The sequence below is a fragment of the Leopardus geoffroyi genome, chromosome C1 (genome assembly GCF_018350155.1).
Source record: "Leopardus geoffroyi isolate Oge1 chromosome C1, O.geoffroyi_Oge1_pat1.0, whole genome shotgun sequence".
Taxonomy (NCBI): domain Eukaryota; kingdom Metazoa; phylum Chordata; class Mammalia; order Carnivora; family Felidae; genus Leopardus; species Leopardus geoffroyi.
Genome location: NC_059328.1, coordinates 27,093,522 through 27,119,340, shown reverse-complemented (window position 1 = coordinate 27,119,340; position 25,819 = coordinate 27,093,522). Strand labels below are relative to the sequence as shown.

The following is a 25,819-nucleotide window of genomic DNA, read 5'->3' as shown; positions in this document are numbered from 1 at the left end:
CAGAGTAAATTCCATTAGTGTAAAAACAATTTAAATCATACAATTACAATGACAAGTAGTACTAAAAGAAACAGGTTTGGAAACAACGGACTCTTGGTAAACATACAATTCATCAACAGCTGAACTTATGTGGCTTTGTCTTAAACTAGTAGATGCTTTTCAACAGCCATTCTAGCTTCTGCCTTTATTGACAGACCCCGATTCTCATCAGGACACACTTACAGTAATAGAAAGAATGATAATTTGTATTTATGATCCTAAGATGAAAAGGAATCTTTGCTATTAACAGGCCAGTAACCAACAGAAAACTTTTCATGGAAATGGGATAATAATTAGAATACAACAATCCAGTGTTCTTTCAAACTGCAGGTATCACCCATTAGTGAGCCAGGGCCAGGAAATTGTTTTTTAACAAGACAGAGTAGAAAGGGCACCTGGCTGGCTTAGTCGGTAGAGAATGCGAATCTTGATCCCAGGGTCATGAGTTTGAGCCCTGTGTTTGATGTGGAGATTACTTAAAAAAAAAAAAAAAAAAAAAAACTATACTAGAAAGCAAAGTGCATTAGTCAGAGTAACAATAAGCAATGCTATAAAAAATGTCTGTACAGGGGTGCCTGGGTGGCTCAGTCGGTTAAGCAGCTGACTTCGGCTCAGGTCATGATCTCGCGGTCCGTGATTTCAAGCCCCGCGTCGGGCTCTGTGCTGACAGCTCAGAGCCTGGAGCCTTTTTCGGATTCTGTGTCTCCCTCTCTCTGACCCTCCCCCATTCGTGCTCTGTCTCTCTCTGTCTCAAAAATAAATAAAGGTTAAAAAAAAAAAATTAAAAAAAAAATGTCTGTACACACATAGATCTCTATGTAAAATATATTTCTATCAGTGTTTCAAAGTTACAGTGAATAAGTGGTGATGGGTATTAACGAAACTAATTGTAGTAATCATTCTGCAATACATACATACAGCAAATCATTATGTTGTACATCTAAAAAAATTTGCAATGCTGTATGTCAATTTTACCTCACTTTTAAAATTTTTAAAACAAAAACAAAAACCCCTAGATAATTTTGCTTCTGATACACAATAATTCTTGAGGATCACTGAACTAAAGCAATGCTTTCTCAATGATTACCGGCCATCAGAATCTCTTGGTGAGCTTGTTGGAAACAGATACCTGAGTTCCACACCACCCCCAAAGATTCTGGTTCTGCAGATAAAGGATGACAGCTAGAATCTGATTTCTAACATACTCCCAGGTGATGCTAATATTGCTGATCCACAGACCACACCTTGAGTAATAGGCTCTAGTTTTTTATGAACCAGGCATAAATCACCACACCCAGAGGCTGAAAGCAATCTTCAGATTCATCAAGTCTAACTTCTTATCAGATGGTTGAATTTCTTCACAAAATCCCCCTGAATGTTCTACCAACAAAGACAAACCACTGAATGCCCTACCATACCAGAGATGAACCATTTACTTAAGTCAGGTCAATCATCAATGATCCATGGTAAGTACTAACAAAGATGAATGAGCTTCCTCAGGAAGTCACGACTACAGACTACAGCTCTCTTATTTTCATTCAAATATGTGTTGTTATTGTAGAACTATTCAAGTATGCCATTGTAACCTCTACACATTCAATAAAGAGAGATGAGATTCATAGGTGATAGTCACAGGACTTACTTTCACTAATTTTTGCTTTTATTTGTTCCCATAGGAAAAAAAAAATAGCTTGAAACCAGTGGAATATTCACAACAATTTGATTTTATAACTAATAGATTTTATTACTAAAAGGTGACCAACAAATGTTGACATTTGAAATACCTCTGATAGAAATAAGTTACAATTTCAATAATCCATTTGAACACTATTAAGACTAAAAAAAAATGTGATTTTAAAGAACAGATAACAACCGTTTGTTATAAAACAACCATTTGTTCTTCACTATGAGGACAACTAAAGACAACAGACTTTACTTTTTTGAAGGTTCACTGGTATTTATACTACTCTAAAAGTAATGATCAAGAAGAACAGCGAAATCCATAAATTGATACATTTGGCATGTACCTAAAAACTGTCCAGGGTCTATTAAAGTTGAAACATATCACTATAACAGAATATCATACACTTTAATGAAATAAAACATTTACATATTTTTATAATATTTCAGGGCATATTATTTTCATAAGCAAAATAAAATGAAATTTTAACAAAATAATAAAAGTGGAAGTAACTTATGCCAATAGTTCCAGAAGCACAATGCCACAGAGATACAAGGAAACAGTCCCAAATCTGTCCCAATCTACACTTTCAAATCTTCTATCCTTCCAATTCTAAAATCTCTGTAACATGGTTGTATTATTTATAAAGTGAAACCTTTAATTTTCATCTTCTCTCCCATCTTGCCTCACCAGATATAGCTGATATCTCTTTCTATTCAGATAAACAAGGATCTGTTCAAGCCTGAATCTAATTTATCCTACCCCTTATAACTAGAAAGAATTGCAATGCTAAAGGAAATCATTTTAAGGGCTATAAAACTGTAGAAACAGAGTAAGCTGCACTTTTTTCCCCTCAATGGCATCAGTAAAATTATAATAATTTCACTTGTTATTCTTATGAGATCATTAAACACAAGATACACCAATCCTACTATTTGCAAAGAAAGCAAATTCTGGCACAGGCTACAACATTATGTTATGTGAAATAAGTTAGTCACAAAAAATACCAGTATGATTCCACTTATATGAGGTACCCAGAGTAGTCAAATTCATAGAGGCAGAAAGAAGAAGGGTGGATGACACAGCTAGAGGGAGAAGGAATGGGGAATTATTATTTAACAGGTATAGAGTTTCAGTTTTGCAAGATGGGAAGCGTTACAGAGATTGGTTGCACAGCAATGCCAGCTTACTTAATGTTACTGAATTGTACACTTAAATATGGCTCAGGTAGTAAATTTAGGTTTATGTATATTTCAGTTAAAGTATTTTTTAAAAAATTTATATGAAGAAGTTGAGAGACAGAATACAAAATTAATAATATCAGGAATGAAAGGTATAGCAGTAAAGACTTCATAGAAATTAAATACAAAGTGAGAAAATATAAACATTAACAATAAATTTTAAAATGCTATGAACAACTTTATGACAGTACACTTAAAAATTATTAAGAAGTTTATAGAAATAAATTTGACGGCTTAGACCTTCAATGTCCAACATGGGAAGCCACCAGTCACCTATGTCTATTTAAATTAATCAAAATGAAAACTTCAGTTCAGCACTTGTTACATTTCAAGTGCTCAACTGCCAAGGGTAGCTACCTAGTGGCTACTATATTTTAATAGTATACATACAAAGCATTTCCATCATCACGCAAAAATTCTATTCAACTGTGCTGACTTAAAGGAAATGCCTTGAAAGGTGCAAATTACCAAACCAGACACAAAAGATAAAGAAAATCTGAACGCACCAGGACCAGATGACTTGCTAGTAAATTAAATAAAATATTTAAGGAAATAACACCCATCTTATATGTATTCTTTCAGCAAATATAGGAGAAAGGAATATTTCTTAACCAATTTTCTGAGGCCAGTATTACTCTGCCACCAGAACCAGAGAAAGATACAACAAAAGACAACTTTACACCAATATCCTTCATAAACATAGGTGCTTAAAGTATTAGCATACTTAAAATACTAGCAAACTGAATAAAAATATAAAAAACAAATAATAAGTCATGACAAAGTAGGATTTATCCCATGAATATAAGATGGGTTGAATATTCAAAAATGAATTTACCACATAACACAATAAAGGAAAACACAGGACTATCTCAATAATGAAGAAAAATAATTTGACAAAATTTAATATTCATGCATGAAAAAAATCTTTCAGCAAACAAGAGAAAATCCTCAATCTGAGGGAAGATATCTACAAAGATAGTAAAGAACATATGGAGACTGAAAAAAACAATTTTCTAATTATAAGGTAATAAAAAATAGAAATAAGGGATACTACATTTCAAGTAAGTAAAGAAAGCATGATTATTCACTGACCTGGGAAGGAATAATTGGCTATCTCTATGGGGGGAAATCGTCCATCAATTTATCCACGAACAAAAAATCCAGACAAAATATTGGAAAGAAAAAAAAAAAAATATATATATATATATGTATGCTAAATTTTATAAAATATGTGCAAACTCTATAAACTAGGAACTACAAGAGATTTAGAAATTTAGTAATAATTTAGAAATTAGAGATTTAAAGAAGACCTAAAAAAAAGAAATAAACCATGCTTGTAGGTATGATTCAATATATTTAAGATATCAATTCTCCCCCAAATTAATCTATAGAATATGCAATTCCAATCAAAGTCCCAGTAGCTTATTTGTATAAATTTACATGTAAATCTAAAATATATATACGTAAATGCAAAGGACTTATACAGACAAAACAATTTTTAGGAACAGAGTTGGACGACTTGTACTAACTCACTTTGTAAATCAATAATCATTTCAAAATGAAAAGTTAGGGGCAGCTGGGTGACTCAGTTAAGCATCCAAATCTTGATTTCGTCTCGAGCTGGAAGTCAGGGGCTGTTAGCACAGAACCTGCTTTGGATTCTTTCTCCCTCTCTCTCTGCCCCTCCCCTGTTCACACTTCCTCGCTCACACACTCTCTCTCAAAATAAATAAGCATAAAAAAAAAAATTTAAACTAATTTTTCAAATATGGTAAATTTTGCTATCTGTACATTATACCTCAACAAATTTAATTTTGAGTCATTTCACTTACAATAGCATAAGAAATTTAAAATATATAGGAATAACAAAATATGTACAAGACCTCTACTTTGAATACTACAGATCATTGCTGAGAGAAATGAAATAAATAAATAAATAAACCTAAATAAACTGACAGACATATCATATTCATGAATTGGAAAACACTATTAATTAGATGTCAATTCTCCCCATACTGATCTACAGACCCAACAGAATCACAATAAAAACCCCAGGAAGCTTTTTAATAGAAGTTGACAAGCTGCTTCTAAGAAAATGCATGAAAATGCAAAAGATCTAGTACAGTAAAACAACATTGGAAAATATGACTTAGAATATCTGATTTAATATAAAATTAAAGGAATCAAGACAGAGTGATATTGGCCTCAGAACAGATATATGTGTATATAGATCCATGGAACTTATTTATAATGAGTCTGGAAATAGACTCAATATACAGATCAACTAATTTTCAACAAATGTACCAAGGTATATCAATCAGAATAAATAATCTTTTCAATAAATGCTACTGACTCAACAGATATCCACACACAAAAATTATACATTTTGACTTTTACATTACACTATATACAAAAACTAAAATGACATGGATGAGGACCCTAATTGTAAAAGCTAAGGCTAAAAATATAAAGTTTCTAGGAAAAAACAAGTTTAAATATTCATGATCTTGGGACTGGTATCTTAGAACACAAAGAACAGACCACACAAATACAGTAGTAGTAATAATAATAACAATAATAATAAAATGAGACTTCATCAAAATTAAAAACTTGTGCTACTCAAGGACACCACTGAGATCATAAAAAGGCAAGCCACAAAATGGATGGATGGATATGAAGGGATTTATAGACACAGATACATGGAGATGGATATCCCGACTGATTTCAATCTACTGATCTACATGACAGAAGACTTGTATCCAAAATATATAAAGAACCTTTATCCTAATAACAAAAAGACAAACAACCAAAATGAAAAGTGGGCAATAATTTGAACAGACACTTCACAAAAGAACATTAAGAATGGCCAATACACACAATAAAAAGTTGTTCCACATCATTAATAGGGAAATGCAAATTAAAACAATGAGATGCCACTGTCCTTCCCACTAAATTACCTCTAATTCAAAAGACAAAGAGACCACTTAAATGAAATGGACAACTTCCTTGAAAAATACAACTTACCAGAACTGACAAAAGATGAAACATAAGGGGCACCTACATGGCTCAGTGGGTTGAGCATCTGACTTCCGCTCAGGTCACGATCTCGCAGTTCGCGAGTTCGAGCCCCACACTGCGCTCTCTGCTGTCAGCACAGAGCCCACTTTGGATCTGCAGAGCCTGCTTTGGATCCTCTGTCCCCTTCTCTCTGCCCCTGCCCTGCTTGTGCTCTCTCTCTCATAAAAAAAAATAACAAACATTAAAAAAAAATTATTTTAAGACTGTTTCTTGGTTTGTCTCTCTCTACCTTAAAAAAAAAGGGGGGGGGGGGACATAAAATAGGAAAACCTTATATTCCTATTTGAAAACTTTAACTTATAACTTACAATCTCACACCAAGAAATCTCCAAGCCCGGATGGTTTCACTAGTGAATTGTAGACAACATTTAATAAAGCTACATACAACTCCAATAGTAAACAAACTTTACCAGGAAAATCCTTAACAAAATATTAACAAACTAAATCCAGTAATACATAAACACAAATATTCTTCAACCATTCCACAAGGTAAGATAGGAATATTTTTTTTTAAATGTAATAAAGACTAAGCCTATGTGACAAAAACTAACAACTGGCCCTAAATTAACAAAATATGACAACTAATTAACTAGAATTAGAAATTAGTCAAAGGTGACAACTACCACGATTGTTTATTATAATCCCACAATTTATAGTAAAAAAAATTAATTACATAATTTGGGCTGTCACTGTGAAAAAGAAAATATTTTCAGTTGATATGGCTTCATGTCTGGATAACTACAGTCTCAAATTTTAAAAGTCTACTATATTTAATAAGGGATTTCAGTAACATAGCTAAGCTATTCTTGCAATAAGAACCTACAAATAAAAAAATACTCCTTTTTTTTTTAAAATGTTTATTTTTGAGACAGAGAGAGCGACTGGGGGAGAGGCAGAGAGAGAGGGAGACACAATTCGAACCAGGCTCCAGACTCTAGCTGTCAGCACAGAGCCCAATGCAGGGCTTGAACTCATGGACCATGAGATCATGACATGAGCCGAAGTCAAATGCTGGACCAACTGAGCCACTCAGGCATCCCTGAAAAATAGACTCCATTTGCAAAGGTGACAAATAAGATACTTAACAAATGACACACAAAAAAACACAATACATACTACTTGACAACCATAAAATTTAAGTAAATAGCATAAAACAAAATCTGTATAACAATAAAAATTGATTCTTCCAAAAGTAATAAGTAAATGCATGATTTTTATAATTTTCTTTAAAAATTTTTTTAATGTTTTTATTTATTTTTGAGACAGAGAGAGACAGAGCATGAGCAGGGGAGGGGCAGAGAGAGAGGGAGACACAGAATCTGAAGAAAGCTCCAGGCTCTGAGCTCTCAGCACAGAGCCTGACGCGGGGCTCGAACTCATGGACTGTGAGATCATGACCTGAGTTGAAGTCGGACACTTAACCGACTGAGCCACCCAGGCGCCCCATTTTTATAATTTTCTTTAAGAGAGTGTGTGCACATACACATGGGAAGGAGGGGCAGAGGGAGAGACAGAATCCCAAGGAGGCTCCATGCCCAGCACAGAGCCCACAGCAGGGTTCAACCTCACAACCCCAGGATGATAACCTGGGTCAAAATCAAGAGTCGGACACTTAACCGACTGAGCCACCCAGGTGCCCCTTAAATGCATGCACTTTTAATTAGAATTGCAACAGAGTAAATTTGGGAAACTGAATAAAATCATATTAAAATTTAGTAGAGCCATTAGCAATGACATGGATGGAGCTAGAGAGTATAATGCTAAGTGAAATAATTAAGTCAGAGAAAGACAAATATCATGTGATTTCAATCACATGCAGAATTTAAGAAACAAAACAAGGGAAAAACAATAAGAGAGAGACAAAGCAAGAAACACACTCTAATTTATTATAGACAACAAACTAATGGTTACCAGAGGGGAGGGGCAGGGAGGGGTAAAACAGGTGAAGATTAAGGAGTATACCTGTGATGAGCACATGGTGATATATGGAAGTGCTGATTACTATACTGTACACCTGAAACTAATATAATGCTGTATGTTAACTAGAATTAAATTAAAAACTTAAAAAAAAAGATAAACTTGGTACATCCAACCATTTCAACCCTATGTATTTACACAAGAGAAATAAAAACTTTTCCGCAAGAATACAAAGTAAAATTTAATGGAAGGATAGTTTAAAGAGAAGCTTTACTTTAAAAGTTTTTTATGTTAATTCATTTTTGAGAGACAGAAAAAGGTCATGATCTCACAGTTTTATGAGTTCAAGCCCCACATCAGTGCAGAGCCTGCTTAGGATTCTCTCTCTCTCTCTCTCTCTCTCTCTGTCTCTCTCCCCCTCCCTCTGTCCCCCCCTCCTCCCCGTTCTGTCTCTGTGTCTCTCAAAATAAATAAACTTAAAAAAATTAAATACTGCTAATGCAAAAACTTTAAAAAGACAAGTCATAAATTAGGAGAAGTTATTTGCAATAGCTATAACTGACAAATTTATTCGTCGGGATATTTAGAGAACCCCAACATTTCAGTTAAGAAAACACCAACAACCCAACAGCAAGTGGGCAATAGATTTAATTAGGCATTTTGCCAAAGAGGTAGCAGAAATAGCTAATAAACATGAAAAATATTCAAATTATTAACGAAGGAAATAAAAAAATTAAGTATTAAGTCCATGTTATACCTACCAAACTGACAAAATTTAAAAGTCTGATAATGTCAAGTGTTGGTCAGATGCCAAAACTCTAGTTAGTGACACTAGATAGTGACCAAAACTCTAACCACAATGTGTCAATGTATATAGATAAAACTTAGGAAAATAAGTTTTGGAATTCTGATAAAGTTGAGAATGTACATAGCCTAGGCCTGAGCAATAACCTTCCCATATATACCTTACAAGAATAGGTAAACTATGCCTGCATGCCAAATGCAGAAGCCACCTGTTTTTTGTGGGGGCACTGGGGAGGAGGGCTTATACAACCCATGAGCTAAGAATAGTTTCCACATCTTTAAATTGTAGGAAAAAGCCATCAAAAGAAAAGCATTTCTTTATACATGGAAAATTATGCTGAATTCAAAATTCAGTGTCCATGGTTTTATTGCAAACACATTAATTCCTTTACATACATGCTACAAACGCAAAGTTGAGTTGTTGCAACATAAACAGTATGATCTGTGACTACATTAAGACACAAGTTATGTTTCCATCACAGCAAATTTTTTTTTTTAATTTTTTTTTTCAACGTTTATTTATTTTTGGGACAGAGAGAGACAGAGCATGAACGGGGGAGGGGCAGAGAGACAGGGAGACACAGAATCGGAAACAGGCTCCAGGCTCTGAGCCATCAGCCCAGGGCCTGACGCAGGGCTCGAACTCACGGACCGCGAGATCGTGACCTGGCTGAAGTCGGACGCTTAACCAACTGCGCCACCCAGGCGCCCCTCCATCACAGCAAATTTATCGCAGTGTTGACAAAGAGACCTGTAACATTTTCTACTAGGCTCGTGGAGTAAAGTGGAAGTAACAGACTTTTCAATATTATAAACAATTAATGAATAACAATTTTAGATCATTTTCCAAAATAACAATCAATGTACTTTCTACAATTTGACTTCTAGGGCCCTAAAATAAAGAAACTGGATCCCAACAATTACAGGTATGGAATTTTTGAAGTATGTTCATATTCAAGTGGAGATCAAAGAAGCCCAATTGAAAGAACTAGACTGACAGTGACAATTGTGGACTCAACAGAAGTTCTTGTAAAAGGGCTATTTTGAGGGGCACATGGATGCCTCAGTCGGTTGAACATCCAACTTTGGCTCAGGTCATGATCTCATGGTTCACTGAGTTCGAGCACCTGCACCGGTTTCATTGCTGTCAGCCTGGAGCCCGCTTTGGATCCTCTGTCCCTGTCTCTCTCTGTCCCCTCCCCTACTGATGCACTCTCTATCAAAAGTAAATAAACATTTAAAAAAAAAAAAACAACCCGGTTATTTTGAAGATTATGATTCTGACTTTGGAGAACTACAATGACTGGCAGGGGAAGGAATCATATGTAAAATTCCTTAAATAAAAATTTATTGGGGCGTCTAGGTGGCTCAGTTGGTTAAGCATCCAACTCTTGATTTTGGCTCAGGTCATGATCTCATGGTTCATGAGTTCGAGCCCCACACTGGGCTCTGTGCTGACAGCACAGAGCCTGCTTGAGATTATCTGTCTCCCTCTCTCTTTGCCCCTCCCCCACTCACACTCTCTCAAAAGAAAGAAAATAAAATACAACAAAATAAAATAAAAATACCGACTTTAAATAAATTTGAAAACAAAACAAAACAGCATGACCTATAAAGCCTAAAATATTTTCTGTCTGACCTGTCAGAGAAAACCGTTTGCCAACCCTGACTTAAGAAATAGATTCTGGGGGCACCTGGGTGGCTCATTTGGTTGAGCATCCACCTTCAGCTCAGGTTACGATCTCATAGTTTGTAAGCTGAACCCCCACATCAGGCTTAATTGCTGTCAACCTGTCAGTGCAGAGCCTGCTTCAGATCCTCTGTTCCCCTCTCTCAGTCCCTCCCCGACTTGTGCTCTCCCAAAAAATAAACAAATATTTAAAAAAAAAAAAAAAAAAGAAAGAAAGAAACAGATTTTAAACTTGTTTCTAACAGGGGCACCTGGGTGGCTAGGTCGGTGAAAGGTCCCACTCTTGAGTTTGCTCAGGTCATGCATGGTCTTACATTTCATGGGATCAAGCCCCCATGTCAGGCTCGGCACTGACAGTGTGGAGCCTGCTGGGACTCATTCTCTCTCCTAATCTCTCTGTCCCTCCCCTACTTATGCTTTGTCTCTGAATAAATAAACATTTTTAAAAAAATAATAAGCTAATTTTTGACAGAGACCCACCATAATAAATACATTTTACATTGAATTCCATACATGGCACTTTCTTGTATATATCCTGAAATATATAAAATAATGTTCATAAAGAAAAAACAGAAGAATGAGGAACAACGAGAAGTATATAGACAGTAGAATGATTTTAAAGTTCTGATATATTTTAAGCAGAAGACCTAAAAACTCCTGAACACACACACACACACACACACACACACACACACCACAGCTTCATGTCACTGAATTTGGCAACAATTTCTTGGATATGACACCACCAAAAGCACATGCAACAAAAGCAAAACTAAACAAATTGGCCACCAAATTTGAAAAACGTCTGTGCATCAAAAGGAACCATCAACAGAGTGAAAAGGCAATGTACAGAATGGGAAAAAAACTTTCGTAAATCATATATCCGATAAGGAGTTAATATCCAGAATATATAAAGAACTAGAAATCAACACGAACAAAAGAATCAAATAACCCAAGTCAAAAACAGGCAAAGGACTTTCAACAAGCCTATGAAAAGATGCTCAACATCACTAATCATTAGAGAAATGAAAACCAAAACTACAATGAGGTTATCATCACCTCACAACCTCTAGGGTGGCTACTATCAAAAACACAGAAAAGTAGCAGTGTTGGCAAAGATGTAAAGAAATTGTAACCCTGTGCACTGCTGGTGCAAATTTAAAATGGTACAAATCACAAATGAAAATAGTATGGCAGTTCCTCAAAAACTTGAAAACAGTATTATATAAACCAGCAATCTCCTTTTCTGGGTATACAGCCAAGAAAAACAAAAGCAAGATCTTGAAGAGATATTTACACACTCATACTCACTGCATCAACACAAGAATGGATAAACAAAATGGTCTACCCATACAATGGAATATTATTCGGCCTTAAAAAGGAAGGACATTCTGACATGACATTCTGACATGTTACAACACAGATAAACCTTAAGGGGGAAACAGAATTTTTATTCAAGAGCTATTAAAAATTTGTTTTGCAAGATAAAAAGTTCTAGAGATCTGTTGCACAACAATGTGAATGTACTTAAAATACTGAATTATACACTTAAAAATAATTAAAGTGGTAAATTTTACATTATATACTTTTTACTACCATTTTTAAAAATAAATAAATTGTGGGGCGCCTGGGTGGCGCAGTCGGTTAAACGTCCGACTTCAGCCAGGTCACCATCTCGCGGTCCGTGAGTTCGAGCCCCGCGTCAGGCTCTGGGCTGATGGCTCAGAGCCTGGAGCCCGTTTCCGATTCTGTGTCTCCCTCTCTCTCTGCCCCTCCCGCGTTCATGCTCTGTCTCTCTCTGTCCCAAAAATAAATAAACGTTGAAAAAAAAAAATTTTTTTAAATAAATAAATAAATAAATAAATAAATAAATAAATTGTAATGTATTTAATGAATAAATACACATCAGTGATGAATGAATGAGAGCTACATGCAACACTACATTCAAATCTCAGGAATATACGGTTAAAAAAAAGAAAGTGATAACATATACAGTGTAATTCAAAAACAATACAAAATCTATTAATAAGCAAAACTAAATAATCTCTTGATTAATAATGTAAATGTGGTAAAAACTATTAAGAAATGCAAGGAATTAAGCAAAATTGAGGATAATGGCTGTGTAAAGAGAAGAACAGAATGGGACCAAGGGATTGGCACGAAAGGCATGATCGTGCACATTTTTCTACAGCTGGGTGGTGGTGAAGTCAGAGGTTTTTATTTTTAATATATCTCACATGTTTTAAATATTTTTTTGTGTTTAACACTTTTTAAAAATATTTTTCTAAATACTCCAATAAACTCCAGGATAACATATATTCAAAGGGTGAGGAAAACTTTCTTAAACCAAAACTGAAAACCATGATGTTGGGGCGCCTGGGTGGCGCAGTCGGTTAAGTGTCCGACTTCAGCCAGGTCACGATCTCGCGGTCCGTGAGTTCGAGCCCCGCGTCAGGCTCTGGGCTGATGGCTCAGAGCCTGGAGCCTGTTTCTGATTCTGTGTCTCCCTCTCTCTCTGCCCCTCCCCCGTTCATGCTCTGTCTCTCTCTGTCCCAAAAATAAATAAACGTTGAAAAAAAAAACAAAACAAAAAAACAAAATTTTTTATATTAAAAACATTTGTTTAGGGGCGCCTGGGTGGCTGTCGGTTGAGCGTCCGACTTCAGCTCAGGTCATGATCTCACGGTCCGGTCCGTGAGTTCAAGCCCCGCATAGGGCTCTGTGCTGACCGCTCAGAGCCTGGAGCCTGTTTCTGATTCTGTGTCTCCCTCTCTCTCTGACCCTCCCCCGTTCATGCTCTGTCTCTCTCTGTCTCAAAAATAAATAAATGTTAAAAAAAAAAATAAAAAAAAAAAACACATTTGTTTAGGAAAAGATGACACAAGCAAAAAGAAACAAAACAAAGGAAATCAACCCCCTCTACTTCATTATTAAAAGAACTTTAAGTTATCTTTTCTAAAAGTTAAATCTCCTGAGTGAATGTCTATCTTTTTAAAAGTATACCTGAACCTTCTTTCAGTTTTATCCTTTACCATGCCTACTATCACTCCCCTTAACAACTATGATTATGATACTACAAAAAGCCTGTAACGTGTCATGAAAAAAAACTTTAAGAAATGGGCAAAGGGTATTCATTTATTTAACAAATATTTACAATTCGACAATACAGAGGAGCCAGTCCAAATGTTGAAATTATTAAAAACTGCTTAAATTCAAATTCAATAGGAGTTAAGAAAATGCAGAATAAAGTTAACACTGTGCTATTTCACATCCATCATATTGCTAAACATGAAGAAGAGCTATAATGGACATTAATGGGGTGAGGAGGTATTCTTATACATTTCTGATGGAAATGTAAGACAGTCAAGTTTTGAAAAGCAGGACAGAAACATCTATTAAAATTACACATACCCTTTACCAAACAATACCCACTCTCTGTAATCTAGGCACACATATAAAACTAATAAATAAGGATATTCTTAAAGGATTTTTCATACTTCATTGATTATCATGGTAAAAAAAAAAAAAAAAAACAACTAAAATAACATCAGTGTCTGAAAGGGGAAAGGGGAAAGGGGAAAAGTTGACTTGCACATGTAAACCCTATGATGTTTTTTTTTGTTGTTGTTTTTTTTTAATTTTTTTTTTTCAACGTTTTTATTTATTTTTGGGACAGAGAGAGACAGAGCATGAACGGGGGAGGGGCAGAGAGAGAGGGAGACACAGAATCGGAAACAGGCTCCAGGCTCGGAGCCATCAGCCCAGAGCCTGACGCGGGGCTCAAACTCACGGACCGCGAGATGGTGACCTGGCTGAAGTCGGACGCTTAACCGACTGCGCCACCCACAGGCGCCCCAAAACCCTATGATGTTGAAGCTATCCCAGTCAAGATGGAAGGAGATCATAAAGTACTCCTGAATGAAAGAAGCTAGGTAGAGAAATCTATGTATATGATGATCTCACCTGTTAAACAAAAAATAAAAATCTTCAAAACCCTTACATATACACATATACATATGTATATTTGCATATATTATATATATATTTATACATGTATATGTTGTATATACATGTGTATATATTATGTGTCTATATATGTATATATATGATAATGATTTTAGGAACACTGGAGAAAAACGTGAAAGGCTACCTACAAAGGTATAGGGTAGGGGGCAATAGGGACAATGATGATATGGAAAGGAATGACTAAGTCAAAAAAAAAGACAAAATGTTACTCATAAAATACCATGCATGATCAGATTCATCAGTTTCTGTTTCTGTATTACAGGAGTGGTTAATGTTATGAATATCCACATACAGACCTAAAGAATGAATTTCTTTTTTTTTTTTTTTTTTTTTTTTTTTTTACGTTTATTTATTTTTGGGACAGAGAGAGACACAGCATGAACCGGGGAGGGGCAGAGAGAGAGGGAGACACAGAATCAGAAACAGGCTCCAGGCTCCGAGCCATCAGCCCAGAGCCCGACGCGGGGCTCGAAATCACGGACCGCGAGATCGTGACCTGGCTGAAGTCGGACGCTCAACCGACTGCGCCACCCAGGCGCCCCAAGAATGAATTTCTTTTTTAAGCCATTTTCTAGTTTAGAATAAAATATCATGTGAATAAAATATCATGTGACAGCATTATATGCTGTGAATGCAGACTGGATTTTCCAAATACGGCTGCAATAATATCTCCCATCTACATTGTTTTCTACAATGTGACCTTGACCCTTCTATCAAGAAGTAAGGTCTAGGGGTGCCTCAGTTGGTTAAGTGTCTGACTTCAGCTCAGGTCATGATTTCACGGTCCCTGAGTTCAAGCCCTGCACTGGGTTCTGTGCTGACATCTCAGGGCCTGGAGCCTGCTTCAGATTCTGTGTCTCCTTCTCTATCTCCCTTCCCCCACTTGCACTCTGTTTCTCTCTCAAAAATAAATAAACAAAACAATTTAATTAAAAAAAAAAAAAAAAAAAAAAGGTGAGGTCTGAATATCCTCTTCTCCTAAATCTGAGCAGGCTTGTGACTCCCTCATACCCAAAGGATGTAGTAGAAAGGACACTGTGTGACTTCTGAAGGTAGCTCAGAAAAGATGCTGATTCTGCTTTCTTCACTGAATTACTCTTTTGCTTGGAGCCTGAGCCACCATGAGAGAAGTCTACCTGGAGGCCGCCATGCTATAAGGACGGCAAGGCAACAGGGAGAACATGTACAGGGGCTCAAGTCAGCAGTTCCTGTCTTTGTGCTCTCAATAGCCCAGCCTAGAAATGAATGAACTCCAGATTATTCCAAGACCATTAAAGATCAAGAGAGCTAGCTACCTCTCAATATGTACTCTATAAAAACCTGTTCTCTCTCAAAAAACGTTAACAAACTAATTCCAAAGAAGGTACTCACAGATCCTACTACTGGGACTTAAAAAAAAATTAAAAAAGAAATGCATATTTTCCTTGACTTACTAGCTCTAGATGACAAAATTTATTCTTCATGAACAAGCACACAAACATCCTTTGATGATTCAGCAGTTCTATTCTTAGAACTTATTCTACAGAAAAGGATACAGTCCCTTTGTCTATTTCAATAGAAGTAGACAAAAATGTGTACAGGAATACATAATAAATATTGTTTGTAATACTGAAAAACTGAAAAGAATACATACATATATAAAAGAGGAAGATGGCTAAATTATAATACACCCATACAATAAAATACCGAGTAGCCATCAGAAATGATGCAAAAGGTCAAAATCCATTGACATACAGAGATGTTAAGGCAGTTGAATGAAAAAAGCAAGAACAGTATCCACAGGATCCCTACAAACATATATAAATCCCCACCTGTCATACATAGATCTATATACATTACATCCACAGAAAAAAAGTCTGGAAAGATATATATTAAACTTTTAGAAGTGGTTATCTTTAGAGAATAAAAAACACAAAGGCTTTCATTTTCTGCTTTTTTCATTTTTGTATTGTAAAATTGAATGTATTACTTTTATAATCATAAGAAACAAAAAAAAATTTTCAGAGAATCATGTAACATAGAAAGAATATAAACAGAAAATTAAGAAGCCCTGTAAACAAAGTAGAAATCTTTACTGAACGGTTAAGTCTAAACTTCTATATGGTTAATACATACACAAAGCTTAGCTATATTTCAACATTAATATCTGTGAGAATAAAATATTTACTAAAAAAAGGAAAAACTCTTAAAATTAAGATTAACTTGCTGAAAATACTAACAGAGTGATGATTTCTAAACTATATCAAATTGGACCATCGCATTAATCAGCCCAAACTAAACCCTGTTAAATGTTAAGCACTGATAAATGCTCTATCTAGACTCAATTCTTATCTATATAAAGACATGACTGGTTTTTTTCTAAAGTGGTACTTACAGTTCTCTACAATTTCATCAAAAACTGCACCAGTTTTCTGCTCAAACTGAAAAAGCAAAAAAGCAAAGAGAAAAGTAACATTATTGTCACATTCTATCATACTTTCTGATATCCCTCCTCACTCCCCCAAAAGCTGTAATTTTCAACCCAAAGTATACAAAATCACAAGATAAACAAAATACTGCCAAGTAGACTAGAATATAATTTATAATGAATAAAATAAACTCTCACGTGAAAACCCCCAAACCAAAAACAAAGAGACAAAGACATGCCCTAATATAAACTTATTTTTAAATCACTTTTGCAGCGTAAAATATAGTCCTATATATTTATAATAATAATAATAAAGACAGCCAACACCTACTGAGAACTTACTAACACTGATAACTATATAAAACTTCTAATCAAAATTAAACAGAACAATCAGCATCAAATAGGTTTTTAGCTGTCCTTCAAAAGAAAGTTAGTCCTGTTATAGAAATGGTTCCTATTTCAGTATGTTAGGGCCTAGGACAGAAGCAGAGCCAAGTCTGAGGTAATTTTGGATCTTTAAAACACAGGTGCAGGGGGAATGGTAACTGGCTCAGTTAGTAGAGAATGCAATCTCCAGGTCATGAGTTTGAACCCTACGACGGGTGTAGAGATTAGTTTAAAAAAATGTACACACACACACACACACACACACACACACACACACACATATGTATATGTGTATGTATAAATAAAAAAATAAATAGGGGCACCTGGGTGGCTCAGGCTCAGATGGTTAAGCCCCCAACCCTTGGTTTCAACTCAGGTCATGATCTCACAGTTCATGAGTTCAAGCCCCACGCCAAGCTCTACACTGACAAGAGTGGAGCCTGCTTGGGATTCTGTCTCCCTCTCGGCCCTCCCCTGCTCTCTCTTTCTCTCTCAAAAATAAATAAATATTCTTTAAAAATAAAATATAAATAAATAAATAAATAAGACAGAAATGGGGGGGAAGGGGGGGATGGAGTACAGCAAAAGCAACTCTATCCAGGAGCTAGAAACACTCACATGCTCCACCCCTAGTATGGAAAGAGCTCCTCATTTTTTTGAAAGTGTGAGCATTCCAGCCTCATGCTTTCCCACCTACTTCTCATCAATGAGACAAGAACACAAGGAAGGCTGCTTCTTGATAAACCTTACCCACTAAAAGCCAGAGTATGTCTCCCCATTCAAGGAGAAACTTTTAAGGAAAAAACAACCACCTAGATACCTATGTAACTACAGAGGAAACACAACAGCTGGCTATAGTAATTAACAGTATCTGAGGATGCCTGGGTGGCTCAGTCATTGAGCATCTGACTTAGGCTCAGGTCATGATCTCACATTTCTTGAGTTCAAGTCCCACTTCGAGTGAGTCTCACATCTCTCCTCTCTCTCTCTCCGCTCACTTGCACCCTCTCTCTCTCTCTCTCAAAAAAAAAAAAAAAAAAAAAAAAAAGATAGTATCTGATATGTATAAATGTGAAGAGACAACCAATGACCCCCAGGTTTCTGAAATAAACCGTGTGAAGGAGAAAGTTCAAGGTGAATAAACAGAACCACTCAGAAGGCAACAATTTACAGAAAGAAAACTTCTAAAAAGTATTTTAAGTGGTATCTGAGATATGAGAGGATAGAGATGCAAAAAAAGAAAAAAAAACACTAAAAACCAAGAAAAGGAGACAAGAGACAGGAAAATGACTACAAAAATTAAAATTTTATTGGAAAGGGTAGTGATAAAATTCTCAGGTGGAAAAACAAACAAAAATAAATACAACAAAGTCAAAAAGCTAGAAAAGATATTCTATATGATGCCCTGTTAAGACTGAACTAGCAGGGAGGCACCTGGATGGCTCGGTCGGTTAAGCTTTTTTGACTTTGGCTCAGGCCATGATCTCACGGTTCATGAGTTTGAGCCCTGCATCGGGCTCTGTGCTGACAGCTCAGAGCCTGGAGCCTGTTTCAGATTCTCTCTCTTTCTCTCTCTCTCTCTCTCTCTCTACCCCTCCCTGGCTCGCACTCTCTCTCAAAACTAAATAAACATTAAAAAAAAATTTTTTTTTTTTAAAAGACTGAACCAGCAGGTCAAAGAGCAATCTCAAAGGCATCCCAAAGGAGAGAACAATGGAAAGGTGAAATGATAGAAGAAAATTTTCCTAAAAAAATTTTGAGACTGAAAGGGCCCACCATCTCCAAGAGGATATGGAAAAAAGATACATCCTGGTGAAATTTCAGAATTTCAAACAAAAACTGATGAGGAATAAAAAGAATTATAGCCTACGCGATTCATAAAACACATTAAACATACTGACTTCAACCATATAAAAATGAAAAAGAAAGCAAAACAGTAAAGGCCAACCAACCACCCAACAAGTTATGCTCCAGAATAAAAGAGAAATTGGGACATGTGACTTGGCAAGCCAAAGATTGAAATAGTACTTGCCTGCACTGAGGGGATCCCAAGTGTTTAAAGATAATGTACATTTTGTACAATATCACCCTGGACACTTTGCATGCACAGCCAAAGAAACTATAACCTTACTCAATGATAGAAAATAAAAATATAGTAGTGACATTACCAAGGGTGACATACCTATACTTTATGGGTGACTTAAAGAGATTTTCTAAGGTAATTTGGATTATGTACCATTTCATTTTGTGAGCTGATTATAAAACCCAAGAAGGGATAATACAATATTATAATTTAGTCTCCTAACTAAGATAAGACTGTGTTCTATAAGAAACAAGAATCAAGCTGATACCACACTTCTCTGCAAGCTGAACACAAAAGATAAATGATTTTCACATTCTAAAAGGAAAAAAAAAAAAACCTTGGAATTTAGACCACTCAAATTTTATTATGAAAAATATATAACAAAATGGAAATTAAGTACACTAATTAAAATTATATTGGACATGAGAAACAGGAGCCAACGGATTATGACGCCAAAGAAATGAAAACAATGGAAAGAACATAAGAAGACACTCTTCAGAAGACACTCTTTTGCAAGGCAAAAATTCTAGGATTCAGTGATCTTCTCTATGGCTCAGAACAAAACCTTTGTTTTCTTACTTCCCCCTCTCCCTCCCTCTCAAACAGAAAACAAAAACAAAGACTAAAGATATTGCCACTGATGCCAAACAATTTATAGGTTTGTTTACAACAGATACAGTATCGGTCAGCAAGTCCTTTGTTGACAATGGGCACACATTTCAAAACCATAGGACAAAATGGATTAGTGCCCACCTAAGACTAAGGAGAAAGATCTGAGAATACTGCTAATGAGTAAAGGATTGCTTTTTTTTTTAATAATGAAGTATAGCTGACACATGATGCTATTATTAGCTTCAGGTGTACAACACAGTGATTCAACAACTCTAAGTTATACATTATGCTATTCTCAGCATTAAGTGTAGCTATTGAAGTCAATAATATGATACTATTAAAATACCTACTAACTGTATTCTGTTGGCTGTACCTTTCATCTCCATTACTTACTCATTCCACAACTGGAAGCCTGTACCTCCCGCTCCCCTTCACTGCTTTTTCCCAACTCCACCCCCTCTGACAATCACCAGTCTGTACTCTGTGTTTATGGGTCTGTTTCTTTTTGTTTGTTCATTTGTTTTACCAGATTCCACACATTAAGTGGGGTGCCTGGGTGGCTCAGTCGGTTAAGTGTCTGAATCTGGATTTCGGCTCAGGTCATGATCTCACAGTTTGTGAGATGGAACCCTGTATTGGGCTCTGTGCCATCAGCTACTTGGCATTCTCTCTACCTCTCCCAAACTTGTGTACACACGTGCTTTCTGTCAAAATATATAAACTTTAAAAAAAAGATTCCACATGTAGGTGAAATCATACGGTATTTGTCTTTCTCAGACATATTTCACTTAGAATACTCTCTAGGTCCTTCCATGTTGTCACAAAATGGCAAGATCTCATTCTTTCCTACAGCTGAGTAATATTCCATTGTGTATGTATACATCTTCTTTATCCACTCAACTATCAACGGACATTAAGGTTGCTTCCATATCTTGGCTACTGTAAATATGCTGCAATAGACATAAGGTACATATATCTTCTCAAAGTAGTGTTTTCATTTTCTTTGGGTGAAGACCCAGTAGTGGAATTACTAGATCCCATGGTACTTCTATTTTTAGTTTTCTGAGGAACCTCTATATTGTTTTCCAGAGTGGCTGCACCAATTTACATCCCCAAAAACAGTGCACAAGGGTTCCTTTTCCTCCACATCCTCACCAATGCTTGTTTCTTGTGTGTTTTATTGCAGCCATTCTGACAGGTGTGACGTAATATCTCATTGTAATTTTGATTTGTATTTCCCTTGTGATTAGTGATATTGTGTATCTTTTCATGGGTCTGGTTGGCTATTTGTATGTCTTTAGAAAAATGTTCAGGTCCTCTGTCCATTTTTTAATCGAAATATTTGTTTTTGTTTTTTCATGTTGTTATATAAGTTCATTATATATCAGAGGTATTAATCCTTGTCAGGTATATCATTTATAATATCTTCTCCCATTCACTGGTGTCTTTTCATTTTGTTTGTTTCCTTCACTGTGCAAAAAGCTTCTTATTTTGGTGTGTTTTATTTTTGTTTCCCTTTTCTGAAGAGACACATCTAGAAAAATGTTGCTAGGGTTTAAGTCAGAGATTACTGCTTATACTTTCTTCTAGGAGTTTTATGGTTTCAGGTCTCACGTTTAGGTCCTTAATTCATTTTGAGTTTATTTTTGTGTATGGTGAAAGAAAGTGGTACAGTTTCATCTTTTTGCATGTAGCTGTCCAGTTTTCCCGGCACCATTAATCTAAGAAACTTTTTTCCCCCATTGTATATTGTTGCTTGCTTTGTCATAGGTTAACTCACCTAAGTGTAGACTGGTTTCTGGACTCTCTATTTTGTTCCACTGACCTATGGGTCTATTTTTGTGCCAATAGCATACTGTTTTACTAAAGCTTTGTAGTAGATCTGGGTACAGGGCTTCCTTTTCCAGGTGATGAAAATGTTCTAAAATTGATTCTGGCTGCACAATTATGAAAATATTAAAAACCACTGAATTGTGTGACTACTCTACAATGTGCAGGCAGGTAACATTAACACTGCTTTCAATTAAATGACAGGCAGGACTCCAAAACACCTATCTGGCCTATAATCTCACCAACTGGTTAACAAAAAATTTAGACAAAACACTTAGTTTTGTGATAATATAATGGTTTCATAAACGTGTTTTCAGTGCTTCTTGTCCAATCAGTATATTTACAAATATGAAATTAAATCTAATCAGTCACAAATTTACCTTTGAAATTAATGACCTACTAGTCAGCCCTCAGGTTTCATGAAAGATTTAACTGAATTCAAAAGCCAAGCCAATTTTATTTTTAAGAGTCTGTAATAACTATTATATATATGCAAGGATTTTCTCAATACTATGAAACCAAAATTAAACCAAATGAAACCAATGAAACGAAAAATCAAAAAAATAAATTAACATGCGTGGTACTGACAAAAAAAAATACCAGTTCCTTTTTAGTTGTTAAAATAGTCTTGTGGGTTCTGCCCATTAACTTTAAAACATGTAACCATCAGGGGCGCATGGGTAGCTCAGTCCATCAAGCGTCCAACTTCGGCTCAGGTCATGATCTCATGGTCTAAGGGTTCAAACCCTGTATCAGGCTCTGTGCTGTCAGCTCGGAGCCTGGAGCCTGCTTCGGATTCTGTGTCTCCTTCTCACTCTGCCCCAGCCCCACTTGTGCTCTGTCTCTCTCTGTCTCTCAAAAATAAATGTAAAACTAAAAAATAATTTTTTTTAATAAAAATAAATAAATAAAAGAAAATCTCTGGGCAAATGACTCAGCCCCCTGTATTCCAAAAATTAAGCACTGGGGATAAAGTACATTTTTACTTATAAAACAAAATACTCACATTCCCTAACCCTGGAAAGAGAAAAAAATTCCAAATATACTGTGAATTGGCAAGCATACCACCCACACCCACCTGCAAAAAAAAAAAAAAAAAAAAAAAATCACAATAGCCGAATCAATAAATTTAATTTTTAAAAAGTTAATGTCCTTGGGGCACCTGGGTGGCTCAGTCGGTTGAGCCTCTGACTTCAGCTCAGGTCATGATCTCGCAGTCCGTGAGTTTGAGCCCCGCGTCGGGCTCTGTGCTGACCGCTCAGAGCCTGGAGCATGTTTCGGATTCTGTGTCTCCCTCTCTCTCTGACCCTCCCCCATTCATGCTCTGTCTCTGTCTCAAAAATAAGTAAACGTTAAAAAAAAAAAAAAAAAGTTAATGTCCAATTTTCTATCCTTCATACATAATGACATAACTGATAGGATAAACATAATACCATAACGTACATGAGGACAGGATGACTAATACCATAAACATTCTCCAACTGATTTTAATATTTGAGAGTTTATGTGATAACTTTAATAATTTGAGAGTTTATATGATAAACTTATTCAATGACAACTAAGTAACAAACCAAGAGCTCTAAAACTGTTTAGGGAACTGAGGCAAGGTTTTCAATAATTAAGTAGAGACTGGGGCGCCTGAGTGGCTCAATCGGTTGGGCGTCTGACTTCAGCTCAGGTCATGATCTCGTGGTTTATGGGTTCGAGCCCCATGTCGGTCTCTGTTCTGAGAGAACAGAGCCCCAACACCCTAAAAGTCAAATGAGAACTCCCAAAATTAGAGGTTTTCCCCCATTTCTTTCAACTGGTCAATAGTAAGAACCTTCATTTCTATTTCTAAAACATCTTAGTGTTTGAGATAAATCTCTACCATGATGAGCTATCCGATATAAGAGGTCAGGAAAAGCAAAGGAACTGCTCCTTAATTTAAGATCTGAAGGATGACTAAGAATCAAAACAGGTGAAAAGGGGGGTGCTCAGGTGGCTCAGCTGGAAGAGCATGTGACTCGATCTTGGGATTGTATTTTAAGTCCGAGCCCTGTGTTCGGTGTATAGACTACTAAAAAACAAAAATAAGTTAACTTTAAAATAGGTAAAAGTGGAAGGGAAGATTCAAGAAAAGAACAACTAATGTTCAAGGTTCTTAGCAGGAACAAGAAGAAAGAATCCAAGAAATAGAAAGGCTAGGTGAATTAATAGAATTCTGTGAGTAAAGCAGGCCAGACTGTAAGATAAAGCTCATGACATGTATGGAACCAGAAAAGACCCCAACTAGCCAAAGAAATCTTGAAAAAGAAAACCAAAGTAGGAGGCAACACAATCCCATACTTCCGGCTGTATTACAAAGCTGTAATCATCAAGACAGTATGGTACTGGCACAAAAACAGACACTCAGATCAATGGAACAGAATAGAGAATCCAGAAATGGACCCACAAACATATGGCCAACTAATCTCTGACAAAGCAAGAAAGAATATCCAATGGAATAAAGACAGTCTCTTCAGCAAGTGGGCCTGGGAAAACTGGACAGTGGCATGCAGAAAAATGAACCTGGACCACTTTCTTACACCATACACAAAAATAAACTCAAAATGGATAAAAGACCTAAATGTAAGACAGGAAGCCATCAAAATCCTCGAGGAGAAAGCAGGCAAAAACCTCTTTGCCCTTGGCGGCAGCAACTTCTTACTCAACACGTCTCCGGAGGCAAGGGAAACAAAAGCAAAAATGAACTATTGGGACCTACCTCATCAAAATAAAAAGCTTCTGCACAGCAAAGGAAACAATCAGCAAAGCTAAAAGGCAACCAGCAGAATGGGAGAAGATATTTGCAAACGACATATCAGATAAAGGGTTAGTATCCAAAATCTACAAAGAATTTATCAAACTCAACACCCAAAAAACAAATAATCCAGTGAACAGATGGGCAAAAGACGTGAATAGACACTTCTCCAAAGACATCCAGATGGCCAACCGACACATGAAAAAACGCTCAACATCACTTATCATCAGGGAAGTAAATACAAATCAAAACCACAGTGAGATACCACCTCATGCCCTTCAGAAAGGCTAACATTAACAACTCAGGCAACAACAGATGTTGGCGAGGATGTGGAAAGAGAGGATCTCTTTTGCACTGCTGGTGGGAATGCAAACTGATACAGCCACTCTAGAAAACAGTATGTAAGTTCCTCAAAAAATTAAAAATAGAACTACTCTACAATTGCTCTACTAGGTATTTATCCAAGGGATACAGGTATCCTGTTTCAAAGGGGCAGAGGCACCCCAATGTTTATATAGCAGCAGTATCAACAATAGCCAAAGTATGGAAAGAGCCCGAATGTCCATCAATGGATGAATGGATAAAGATGTGGTGTGTGTGTGTGTGTGTGTGTGTGTGTGTGTGCGCGCGCGCGTGTGTGTGTGTGTGTATGGAGTATTACTCGGCAATCAAAAAGAATGAAATCTTGCCATTTGCAACTACGTGCATGGAACTGGAGGGTATTATGCTAAGTGAAATTAGTCGGTCAGAGAAAGACAAATTATCATTATGACTTCACTCATATGAGGACTTTGAGACAAAACAGATGAACATAAGGGAAGGGAAGCAAAAATAATATAAAAACAGGGATGGGGACAAAACATAAGAGACTCTTAAATATGGAGAACAAACAGAGGGTTACTGGAGGGGTTGTGGGAGGGGGGATGGGCTAAATGGGTAAGGGGCATTAAGGCATCCACTGCTGAAATCATTGTTGCACTATATGCTTAAATAAAATAAAAATAAAATTTAAAAATAATAATAATAAAGCTAATGACAAATCATAGGCCAAACACTGCAGGACATTCTTAATACACAGGGTGACCACATATTCCAGTTAGCTGAAAGCACCTCTATTTACACCTATCATATCCATGTAATTGTTAATGTGCTCCCCTTTGCTCTCAAAACTGTCTCAGCTTCTCAGTTTTGTCACCCCTAAGTATTAGTCATGTTTAGATACTAACTTTATCCTAAGAAAAA

At 36.2% G+C, this 25,819-nt stretch overlaps 1 protein-coding gene across 7 annotated transcripts in view; it reads right to left on the bottom strand.

Moving 5' to 3' along the window:
• ZMYM4 (zinc finger MYM-type containing 4) overlaps positions 1–25,819 on the bottom strand; it is a 148,926-nt gene that overhangs the window by 70,405 nt on the left and 52,702 nt on the right. For 6 of the 7 annotated variants that reach the window (XM_045476661.1, XM_045476662.1, XM_045476660.1 and 3 more), the window contains one exon: positions 16,851–16,896. In XM_045476661.1, coding sequence (XP_045332617.1) covers positions 16,851–16,896 — 46 coding nt within the window. Of the gene's footprint in view, positions 1–6,781; positions 6,785–9,627; positions 9,634–16,850; positions 16,897–25,819 lie in introns of those variants that run through there. The other variant, XM_045476664.1, reaches the window with a different exon arrangement.